At 42.1% G+C, this 12,831-nt stretch overlaps 1 protein-coding gene across 1 annotated transcript in view; it reads left to right on the top strand.

Moving 5' to 3' along the window:
- ITGA1 (integrin subunit alpha 1) overlaps positions 1–12,831 on the top strand; it is a 329,669-nt gene that overhangs the window by 97,183 nt on the left and 219,655 nt on the right. The window contains exon 2 of the mRNA XM_075342876.1: positions 9,586–9,706. Coding sequence (XP_075198991.1) covers positions 9,586–9,706 — 121 coding nt within the window. The remainder of the gene's footprint in view (positions 1–9,585; positions 9,707–12,831) is intronic.

Genomic DNA, 12,831 nt, shown 5'->3' with positions numbered 1-12,831 from the left:
ACTGTAGAAGTTGCATTATAATTCCTAAATCTTTACCTACCTGTCTGGTCCTCTGCACACTTTTATTTCTTCTACACTGGAAATCAAAATTAGAGAAAAATGTATGATCACTTGCTTTTTCCAGAAATAAGCCTAGTCTCTCACACTGCTATGGTGGGATTTTGGTCCTCTCTTCTTCAGGTCTCTTCCACAGTTCTCTGACTGTTGTTGATTTCTTGGTCATAACTTTATCACCAAGGTCTTTCCAGAGGTTTAGATCAGGGCTCTGGGCGACCTTTTCAATGTTTCAATGTTTTCTCTTTCAAGGAACTACGTTACCCGTTTTGCTCTGTGACAGGGGGCATTGTCCTGCATAAAACAAGCTGGCTGATTGAGTGATGAACACAAGTAAGGAACCACGTGTTGTTCAAGAAGATTCCAATACACACTTACATTCACTCTGCCATGTAGCTGTATGAGAGGTCCAACTCCACCTGCAGAAAACATTTTCCAAACCATGACACTTCCTCCACCACCTTTCACTGACTTCTTAACACATTTTAGGTTCAGTCTTTCCCCAGTTTGGCTATGGACATAATGTTTCCCATCAGACCCAATAAATTAAACTTGCTTTATTAACTAAAATGATCTGTGGACCACTTCTCCTCTGTCCACACAACATGCTCCTCACCAAACGTCAGTCTGCCCTTTTGATTCTTTATGCTAATGAGAGGTTTGGTCACTGCAGAGTGGGCCTTCAGTCCAAATGCTCTTAAATGTTGTGACACTGTATGACAAGACAAATCCTTACCTTGTTCTGTGCTGAACTGCTGAGCAATTCCAGCTGCAGTGATGAAACAATTACCCATGGAGATTCTCCGTATTATCCTGTGCTCTCTTGCATTTGTCTTTCGTGGGTGACCAGCCTGCTTGGGGAACTTGAAAGAGTTTGTGATGTAAAGATGCAATATTCTCAAAATCACAGACTTGGAACAACCAACTTTTCTTGCTATGGCTGATAGGGTCACACCTTTGGCCTTCATCTGGACAACCTGCTGCCGGAGGGATTCAGTCACTTTGGAATAGCACACTATTTTTGCAAAGTCAGTGCAAACTGGAAAGTTAAGCTGCCAGTTACATAGGGTTTGTCAAATAATGAAGGAAATTCGCACCAGATGCCAGATTAACACCAATAACTTGCTGAAATCTCTAATTTTGATGAGTGTTCTTTTACATTTAGTTCATTTACATTTTTATTATATACTTAAGAATAAATTCAATTTATGAAATAAGCTTAAAATACTGCGAATTTCCACATGTTAAGATATAATCACATAGTACGACACTTTGACCTTAACATTTAAGCAATTGTGTGCTATATATCTTATACATGTCTCTATATCTTAATTTACCCTTTCAGCTAATAAAGAGTTAAACATAAGCTTCTATATGCTAAAAAGGAATAAACCACTGGTCACTACACCATATTATCAAACCATAACTACTTGCACCTACAGCAGGAAACGCTCTCCGGTCAGGTTTCTTTATTACTGGGGTATTTTTAATTGTGGTTTTCCTTCTTACCGTAGTTATACAGAGGAGTAAAAGGTGAGATATTGCAGCGAGCGATGATAATTACCACTTCAAAGTGAATATTTGTAGAATTTTAATGATCCTAAAAGGTCGTTGATAGTTGTTTTTTTGGGGTGAAACTGTGGGATGCACATAAAGCAACCATCTGTAAAATGCTCCATACTCTAAAAATAGGAATTATTGTTATGGTGTCTGTGAAAAACGGGTGAATTTTTAACAAGATGATGTTTGCGCCATTGTGATTTTACTTGTGATATTTGTTTCAGGTCAAATAATTGTTGATCATCTGTTCTTGTCTGTGTCCTGAGAAAAATAGTCATTTATTTTATATTTATCATTTATTTTGGCTTTCCAATTTGTCCATCACTTCATTTCTTAGTACCGTTTCCCACAAACTCCCATGAACTCATTAGTACTTTGTATCTGAGCATGTATAGATACTGGCTGCTGATAACTAATGTATTTTGCAAGTTTTCCCCTCTACAAAGAATGGAGAGGTCTGTAATTATTATTGTAGATAATTTCACCTGTGACAGACAGAATAAAAATAAATCCAGAAAATCATATTGTATGATTTATAAATAATTAATTAGCATTTTATTGCATGAAATAAGTATTTGATCACCCACCAACCAGCAAGAATTCTGGCTCATTACCTGTATAGAAGACACCTGTTCACACACTCAATCACACTCCAACCTCTCCACAATGGCCAAGATGAAAGAGCTGTGTAAGGACACCAGGGACAAAAGGCTGAGATGGGCTACAGGACAACAGGCAAGCAGCTTGGTGAGAAGGCAACAACTGCTGGCGCAATTATTAGAAAATGGAAGAAACACAAGATGATTATCAATCTTACTCAGTCTGGGGCTCCATGGAAGATCTCGCCTCGTGGGGTAAAGATGATTCTGAGAAAAGTCAGTAATCAGCCCAGAACTACACAGAAGGACTTGGTCAATAACCTGAAAAGAGCTGGGACCACAGTCTCAAAGATTACAGTTAGTAACACACTACACCTTCATTGACTGAAATCCTGCAGGGCACGCAGGTCGCCTTGCTCACACCAGCACATGTCCAGGCTAACTAGTGGGATTTTCACATATAAAGTAAAGGCCAGAATGGCGCTAGGATGGTGAATCAAATTATACCATCAATATAGAGATTGGAAGTTTTATTGCAGACAAAAATGTTATCAAAGTTGGTGAAATAAGTACATTGGTTGACTGGTAAGAGCAACAGGGCGGGACTTAGTGGGTCGGGTCTTGTGTTAAAATTCCTCCCCTGTGTGCTTTGCTGGCCTCTATTTAATTTTCTTACACTCTCTTGCCGCCATTATACTTATGGCCAGTGCATGCGCAGCAGAATCTAGAAGTATTTCATGAACTCTTCAGTAAAATGGCATTGAAGTCTGCACCTGTGCATATTGCTATCTCTGGTGCCATCCTATTGAAGACACTGTCTCCTGCTTCTGACTTGTCGGATATTTCCTTTAAATGTCTACATTTTTATTTCTGGGAAAATGCAAATCTTTTCCCATAAATAACAAAATAATAAAAGCTACGTAAGTACACAACCAAAACACTATGATCTGAAATCCTGTATTCTTATTTTGTTTCATATAATGACAAGCAAAAGGGTAACAATGTATTCAACTTTTGACTTTCAGGCTCCATATCTCACCATCCACTACGGCTTTTATAGACAATCATCTTGGCTATTTCATACATAAATTTGATTTGCAACTATTTAGCATATGATTAGTTATGCAGATTCTTGTCATGTCTCTGTATTGTTACTGTTTTGCTCCTAAAAATCTAAATTTTAGTTTTTATTAGTGTTAGTATTTTGTAAATCCACCTTTGGCTTTCAGCACTAGCTGAATCCTTCTGGGCTTGCTTTTGATCACATTCAAACATGTCTCAACTAAATCTAATCTGGGTCTCTTCTACACGGTCCCAATGTTGGTGGGTGTATACTGGTCAATTCACTTGGGTATGTATACAGCTTTTTCTTCAACTCTAACTACAAGTGTTTCATTTGGTTGAGGTCTAGGGATTGTGGGGGCCAATCCAGCTACTCTAGTTCATGGTCATTAAATAATTTATTTGCCAAACTTAATGTATACTTTGAGTTACTGTCCTGCTGGAAGACTACGTTATCCTTTTCATACCCATACTACTGGAGTGTATGACGGATACTCACATATAGCTCAGCATTGAGACCACCATCAATATTGGTTAAGTATCCAACATCATTGTCTGAGAAACAACCCCATATCATCAAGTTTCATCCAAGAAACTTGACAGTTAATTCAATTTCTCAATTTGTTAGCCCATTTTTCCCTTTTTGCTTCAAGGCCCACTTGCACCCATCAGAGCCTAGTCTATAGACTTTCATCCCATTGCTCCAAATCACCTATTTCCGATCTTCTGTCCACTTGTCATATTTCTTTGGCAAACTTGAAGCAACACTTCTTATGATATTGAAGATGAGGCTTCTTCATCTTTTTTAATGCCACCATCCAGACTTGTATAACGTGAGTATGAACGTCTATGCTCTCACTATTACAAACCATATGAGCCAGCTCCACTGCCATGTTTGTCGTGCCAGAACCGATGCATCTTGTAATGAGCTGACTTGTTGACTCCGATATTGTGCCTGGACGTCCACCTCTTTGCCTTTGAAAGGACGGGCACACTTAATTTTGTATTCTTCCTACTGTCATGGCTCTCACATGATGCAATTTGTTTGGGCCAAGATACCGCTATCGTTTTTTTTTTTCTTTTCTCAGGAAATCTTCATGGTTGCTCCTCATTTCGAACCAGTGACCATTCACCTGGGAATCACCAAATAACACTGAGCTATTAGGGAATGTGGGAATGTAATTGGTAGTGTACAGGAAGAAAAAGATTTTTCCAACACTTGGAGGAAAACCGTAACAATGCAGTGACATAAGAATCTGCATAACTAATAGGTGCAAGTAAATGTATTTATGACGTAGCCAAGATGATTGTCTATAAGATGAAGGTAGTCTCCCACTCAAAGCTGTAGTGCATGGTGAGATATGGAGCCTGAAAGTAAAAAAATCAAAACAGTGTTACCCTTTTGCACATCACTGTATTAAAATTAAAGTTTTTTAAAAAAATTCTGAAATCTTTGTGTGTTTCAGGAAACCTGTTATATCTTTTTCTTTCTCTTAACTGCCCTATTTGTGTCTGCAAAAAACTGGCTGCAATAAAGGCCTCCCCCCTCTGACAAAGTATTCACACCTTTTTAGTTAAGGAGGTAGGGCTTAAATCAGAGAGCAGCCAATGGTGATTTTTAGGATCATGCTGCCAGCTAACAAACACTGGAGACAACTACATTTCTTCATTAATCTTAAACAATAATTTCTAAATAATTAATTTAATTAAACATTATTCCATTGAGCTGTCAAAAGTGTGGCATGGCCTGATGTGATCTCAGGGCGATCTAGGATCAGGCGGTCAAAGCGCATTTAGTGCCTGCTTGCCATTTACTCTGGTTGGAGCATATTTAATTTCATCTGGTACTTAAGAGGTTAATGGTTCATTTTTATCCTGCAGTGATCTATCAGGCCGCTGCAGCCAGTCCCCTCTGCTATAATATCCACTCCTCTCTTCTCCTACTGGCTATATCTCAAACGTATGCTGACCATGTTGAAGGCGCTCGTGTCAAGCTGATTTCTTTCCAGCGAGACTCGTCCTCATTTAAATGGACATTTTTTGCTATTAGAACCTGAACGGTTAATGCTTCTTTTGCAAGTCTGCTTAGAGGCATTCCCTCAGGTGCTCTAAGTTATTTATTAGGCTGGACCTTTAAAAGGTTCCAGCATCCTTCACACACTTTAGTTATTTTCTCTCCACAGTTGATAGAGACAGCCTGAGTGTTTGGTCATGTTATATCCCTGTTCCTGTAGCCTTCTGCAAACAAGGAGAAGTTTGCAGAAGCAACGTTATTTTGTTTTCTTTATTTTTTTTATTTTTTTTTTTCTATTCCCTGGAGTTGTCCCGTTGAACAGGTAAGGGGTCTCTAGACCAGGGTCCGTGTAGGAGACAAGGACAGGTCGGAGGATCACTCCTCACTACCATTTAGTGTACCTGTGGCTTGAGGGCAAGTCAGGGTTCTCTAGCTTACAGGGTCAGAGAAGTCCTTGTCCCTGGGTAGCGGTCGATATGCGTGACAGCTCGTCTCTGCATAGCTGTGGTGTCGTTTCTACTGCAGCTGCAAAGTTTCTTAATAAAATAACTTGGAGAGCTTTTGATGTGTCTTTCCACTTGTTTGTCTTACCTACCTCATGTTGTAGCACCAAAACTAGTGTTTTCTTGGCCCTCACTAGCCAGGGTGACTTTAGAGTGAGTGACGGCCCAGGCACGTGATCGGCACTTGAGGAGAAGGACCTGTCTAGGAATGTTTTACGCAGTGCAGGAGTCAGCCTCAGGTAAGTGTTAGGAGGTTACCTCACTCCCCCTTCCGTAGCACCAGGGCCTACCGTTCTTTTGTTTTCCTTGTGTGCTCTGTGTGTTGCATTGTTTGCTGGGGTCCTACCCTCCCTTAGGGCGACAGTACCCTAGTGTACCTGTTGTATTGTGCAACTCACCGGGAGTCCTCCCATGACCAGGCATGACACCTGCAGTCACATCGTGACAAGAGCATAGGAAAGTTTTAAAATTAAAAAAAATATATTAAAATATGTCAAGAACTGGCACAAGGCGGATACAGAAGCTGATACAGTATATTGTCTGTGCTACCTTATAAAATCCTATGCCAGACAAGCTTTTTATGAAGCATTTGTGTTCACAAGAATAATGGGCCTATACACTGTCATTTCAAACAAGTAATGTCAAAATATTTAGGGTAAAAGATTTATGTGCCTCTAAGGTAGAGGTCCCCAACCTTTCTAACCTTGAGAACCACATTCAGCTTTAAAAGAGCATTGTGAGCCACAATCAGCTGTGAGAGAAGGTAGTGAGCCACATACAGCTCCCTCCACCCTCACTGTAGTGGCAGCCATTACTGGTACTCCATTTTGGTGATTTATCCTATATATATTAGTCCACATATTTTCTTTTGCATGATAGATTAACGTAATATGGATTTTTTTATTTATCTAATCATGCATTTTCTTCTACTATATTTAATTTTGGTATATTTAAAGCAAAAGTGTCACACAGCATTTTGCTCAAAACTCACCGAGTGTCATGGCGGCATCAGACGCTTTTCACACTACAGATTCTGACACTCAACACTATGGTTTCTCTTGTGTTTCTGAGTTCACAGGCAGGCTCGGGCGACGACCAGCTATGTTCTCATTGATATTCGGGCTAGCAAAAGTTAATTTCTGCTAGCCTGTGGGTTACCTCTAGGATCACGTGTTGTTGGAAACCTATCAAATTTACTACCTGCCTTTTTAAGATGGTGGAATCTGTCTTCCCATGCTGACTAGAGTTTATTGCTTTGATGGTCTCTGTACTGGTGTGTCCCAGTCCTGGCATGGTGCTTGGTGTGGAGTTCTCTTGTCTTCTTGTTGTTACTTCCTTCCTGCTATTTTCCTCGTTACCTCTTATTGTCTTTTACTTTTGTGTGATCGTGCTGTGAGATAGAGTTTTGATTTCTCCTTTTTGTTTATCTCTATTGGTCTTATCACACTCCTGTCCCGGCCCTCCCTTAAGGTAGGGAGGGGGTATAAGATCATGGCTGGTCAGGAGCAGGGTCAGGTTGGTGGCTCAGACATCCTCACCTTTAGAAGTACCTCTAAAATAAGGGATAGCTAGGGTTCCCCTAGATTGAGGGCTAGTCTAGGAGCCCAGGTCCCCACTTACCTTGATCATCATGACATAAAGCTCTTCTACAGAAATCACACGGAGTCAGTGTACCAGGATCCATGGGTACCTACCTTACCCCATTTAGATTTGTTTTTCTATGAGGGGCTGCTCAAAAAAGTCATCATCTGGAGACCTGCTTATCCACCGAACTGGAAGACAACTGCAAGCCACATAACATAGGCCCACGAGCCACATGTGGCTGCAGAGTCACAGGATGAGACTGCTAAAGTATAGTTTGGTTATGGTTATTTTCTATTCCAATTCAGTATTGATTACATGATATTCTTCACTGGTTTTCAGATGTCAAGGTTTGATCTGTGTCTGATATTGCAGCTTAGCTCCACATACTTATCTAGGGTGAAGCTGCGTTGCCTCACAAAACGTAGGTAAACTGAAGTTTAACTACCCCTGGACTACACCTAAAATTTAAATGTCCGGGTGGTTCAGTTCCTACTCTGCAGTGACATTCTAAAACAATTGTTCATAGCTGTAGAAGTGGGAAACTGGTTGTCAGACTCAGCTGGGTTCCACAGAGAGAAGGCAGAGATGATTTATTACCATCTGTGCCTTCTCTATAGCTGGATATATAGCAAAAAACAAGCCCTGTGTATGCAGTAAAAGAAAGCTCTGATGGCTCCTCCTCTTCCATACACATGTGTCATGTGATCACGCTGTATAGTCAAAATTTTTATTGTGCAGTAAATTAACAGTGTCAGATTTAAATTGTCATAAAACAAGACACATTTCCTTTTTTCTTTCTATTTTGTCCCATAAAGAGTTATTAAAATTTAGGCCTTAGATTGTTGGTAGTCCAAAATGCTGACACTAAAGCCTGCTTTACATCTTACGATTCTGCATATGATATCGTATGCGATCATAACCGCCCCCATCGTATCGCATTCAATTTGTTGAATGTGCTGCACAAACGATTAACCCCCGTCACACGTACTTACCCGTCCATATGACCTTGATATGGGCGGCGAACGTCCACTTCCTGGAGTGGGAGATACGTTCGGCATCACAGCGACGTCACGCAACAGCCGGCCAATAGAAGCGGAGGGGCGGAGATGAGTGGGACGTAAACATCCCGCCCACCTCCTTCCTTCCGCATTGTCGGCGGGAGCCGCGGACGGAGGTAAGCTGTCGTTCAATGTTCCCGGGGTGTCACACACTGCGATGTGTGCTGCCTCGGGAACATTGCACAACCGCACGTTCAAATTTTGAGGAATGAACGACGTGCATGCGATGAACGGATTTTCGTGCAATTGCACGGAGGTTTTACACGCTACAATCATACTTACGATGCCGGATGTACGTCACTTACGACGTGACCCCGCCGACACATCGTAAGTTTTATTGTAGCGTGTAAAGCGCCCTTAACAAATACAAAATCTAAATGAAGAAAAAAGCCCTTCATATAGTTACTTTGCCTAAAAAAAATAAGAATTGATAGCACCCAAAACATAACTACAATATGAATAAATTGAAAAAAGTGTAGATATTAAGGTCAAATTAATTAGGCCTAGCTCTTAAAAGGGTATTGGGGTACAAGTATACTATTACTCTGACTGCAGAACTGTAAATTATCACAGCGAACGCAATGCATGCAGGGTTTGCTGGTGCCTGGTGTGGGTGGGCATGTGACCTTCAATATGCAATTTGCATACTTCTAGCCACATTCCAACTAGACTCAATTTGACGTCTAGTCTGCATGTGAGCCTATGTATACAAATCCCATATTATAGTCATGTACCTGTCACTTCTGGAGCCGACACTTGAGAATCCTCACAGTGCACTCGCTATGAGGAGTCAAAGGACTTGTACCCTAAAGCCCAACAACCCCTGTAAGAGTTTAAAAACCTATTGTACATGAGAATAGTTTAACACGGTTCTTGATTATTTTTTTTTTTTAAAAGGTACCATTACATTCTACTTAGCAAAATATATATTTTCACTTGTATTTTCTTATATTTCCAAATAAATAATATTGTTTTATAAATTTTATTTTTTCTTAATTTGCAAGTTGTAAAATTGCCAGAATTAAATTAACAGGTTTTAGCTATTAATTTAATTAGCCTATCTAGATTAATTACAAATATACCTAAATTATGAAAAAAAAAATAACTTAGTTCCATATTAATTACATTGTCTTTGTTGTTTGACCTTGCAGCACTTCTGAAGCTCTCCGAACCTTTTAATGTAGATGTGAAGAACGGCCAGTCCTTCAGCGGATCGGTGGAGGACATGTTTGGCTATACAGTTCAGCAATTTGAGAATGAAGAGGGGAAATGGTAAATGAACAAAAATATAAATATTTTATATAAAGAATATGTCTTTCAATTCTCTCGTATGGTACATACTGCCCTTTTCTAAAATTTTATGGGTTACTATTCTTTTTAATTTATTTTTAAATCTGTCTTGTATTCTACACTTGTCCCAATGAAATTGGATGAGACAGTTTTGAGAAGATTCTATCTAATTTATTAAAAGGTCTATTCCTTCCAATAAATCTGGTCTATTTGGAATTGATACTGCTAACAAACAGCAATACATTTGCTTCACTATACAAAGGTCGCACACTTTTGCACATATTTTTGTTTTTTCAGATATACATTTTTAACCTCTGCAATTTCGACAAAATCATGCTAAATAATAAGTGTAGTAGAACATTGCTTATAGTACATTTGTGACGCCCTGGCAAAACCAGGTAGTCACAGATAGGCCCCCGCATAACACCATCCCTCACCTAGGTAACACACAGACGACCTGAAACCCTAGTCACCCCCCTTAGGGAAAGATAGGCACCCCAGCGGGCGGGACCAGGCCATTAAACACGCCCACCCAGGGGTCTAGACAGCCCGGGGCGGGAAAACAAGCAGAAAAGCTTCAGATAGTTTCTGTAGTTAAAGTTGAGAGGAGTGTGGGCTGGAGCTAGGTGTAGCTCCAGCAGAGGAAGTTCAAGTTGAACGGTGCCAGAGTTGGAGCCCTGATACCTTGGCTAGGTGGCAGACGGTGGTCTCCGTCAGCAGGAGACGGGAAGATGGCTCGTCAGATCCGAGGTGGACTGGTACAGGGTTGTAGCCCGCCGGTACCGACACAGAGAACTGACCCGGAAACCGTAGCACAGAGGGGGTACTCGGACCCTAAAGCCAGGACCGAAACCAGCGGCCTAGCTAATTAACCGATTGAGGGCAGGAATATAGGTCCTGTCCCACCCAAAGTCCCTAAAAGAAGATAACAGTCCACCGATAGGGATAAGGCCACTGCCAGGGCCCATAGATCCCATGGGCCAGCATCTGCGGGCACGGCTCCTTAGGCCACATCCAGCCGGGAGCAGACTCCTGAGTTCCAGACCAGGCAGTCCACCATACACAAAGCAAGTGCAGAGGGAAAAGACAGCGACCACCAGCCCGGGTGGGGGACCTGAATGCAACCGGCCGCGGTGGCCGGCCACCAGCACCTTGGTTTCCCAAAAGACTTGTTTGGTTCATTTACTGTGAGTAACCAAACACCCCCCCGCACATCCGGGCGCGCCGGCCCTTGCCATCGCTATACCCTGCACAAAGACACTGGGTCCCGAGGCAACCATCCCTACCCACGGAGGGGTTAACATCCAGCTGCCACTACATCTCCCCCGGGTGCCCCACAACAGCAGTGGTGGTGTCCCACCTCACCACACACCGTGGGTGGCGTCACAAACTTAATACGGCCTAGCCCGTACATCTACGTCCCCCTTTTTATTCGGCGTGTCCACGAGACCCTCGGGTCCGGAGACCCTCGAGCCACCCACAGAAGGTCTGGATCTGAGCAGCGGCGGCTGTTGGCACGGGGGCGGCACACATTCACGTGCACAAATCCAAACCAGTGTTATTCTAAAACAAAGGGTTTTTTGGTATGCCATCAAAGCATGTCACAGTGGGTGTATAATCACCACACAAGGGGACATGCCCAAACTACCAACTGGTGCTAATTCAGGAGCTTAATGTGGTTGTCCACTATTTTAATATTCATGGCCTATCATCCGAGGTCCTGCACCTCTGAGGTCCTGCACCCCCGAGGTCTTGCACCCCTGAAATCCCGCACCCCTGAGATCCCGCACCCCCGCCGTTCAGCTGTTATTGATCCCGGAGGTGGTAGCAGGCGGCCAGAAATGCTCATTTCTGGAGCTGCCCTGTCTTCTGATAGTTACCATAGCTGGGAACTGCACCTCTGCCTCCAATTCAAATCAATAGGAGGCAGATGTGCAGTACCCGCCCACAGCCGCTTTCAGTTGACCGGGCATCTCCAAAACTGAACATTTTCAGCTGCCAACTGCCACCACCAGGGCAAAGAACACCAGATCAGCGGGGGGGCAGAGTGTCGGATCCCGGACGATCAGACATTGAAGAGCTATCCTATGGATAGGCCACAATGTTAAAGTAGTGGGCAAACATTTTAAATGTCCCAATCCCTTCTGGAATGGAGGTTGCACGATGCAATCCTCAACATCAGCATATGGGACTAAGCCAACTTACATAGCAAAATTTCATAAAGTATTATAGCCTTAAAGGGGTTGTGGAATGCAGCAATAATCCAGGGTGCCAAGGTGCTACTGCCAGGGTTGATATTAAATCTCCAATCAAGTAGAGGTGCGTATATAGCAAGGAGAAGATAAAACTCAAGGTTTATTAATTATATTAAAAGAAACATGCCTCAGTAAAATGTAATATGTACCTAGACACACATGAATTGATACAATATATAATTAGGGATGGGTGAACCCGAAGTGTGCACAAGGTCCCGAACATGAGTTTTCCTAGGAAACCAGTGTTACAGTTTGGGTCCAGTTCAGGTCCAGGGGCTGTAAAAAGCACATTATTAAAAAACATTATAATTCACAGAAGCACTATTTTCTGGCATTTACCCAGCTTGTCCAGTGACCCTGATGGCGGGTGGCACGCTGGGTAATAAAGGGGTTAACACCAGCTTTGTATTCTCAGCTGGTACTAAACCCGAAATTCATGGTGTAACACCAAATTAGAAATGGCCACCATGAATTTCTAGTAAACAGAAAAAGAAACACAACACATACAAAAAAATATTTTTATTAGAAATAAAACAAAAAAACATTTAGAGACTCCATCTTTATTATAAAAAAATCCTTGGTCCGACGTAGTCCACAAGGAGAGCAATGTCAACTCTGCTTCATCGCTCTGTAGAGACAAGTGTCTCTACAGAGCAAGAAGCAGGCTGACACTGACAGTGACAGTCTAAGTTCAATCGAGTCCATGACGTCACTGGGAACACGGCCGAAAAAAGCCGAAGACTGCCGAGTGACAAGCAGTGTGTAGTGAATGCCTTCAGAAGTTAATGATCGGACACGGAAGCAGAAGCGTCTGGGAGACAGCGGGTCTGTAGGACGCGTTGCGCGACTGGT

The sequence above is a fragment of the Anomaloglossus baeobatrachus genome, chromosome 1, assembly GCF_048569485.1.
Source record: "Anomaloglossus baeobatrachus isolate aAnoBae1 chromosome 1, aAnoBae1.hap1, whole genome shotgun sequence".
Taxonomy (NCBI): Eukaryota; Metazoa; Chordata; class Amphibia; order Anura; family Aromobatidae; genus Anomaloglossus; species Anomaloglossus baeobatrachus.
This window is presented reverse-complemented; position numbering and strand designations above follow the sequence as displayed.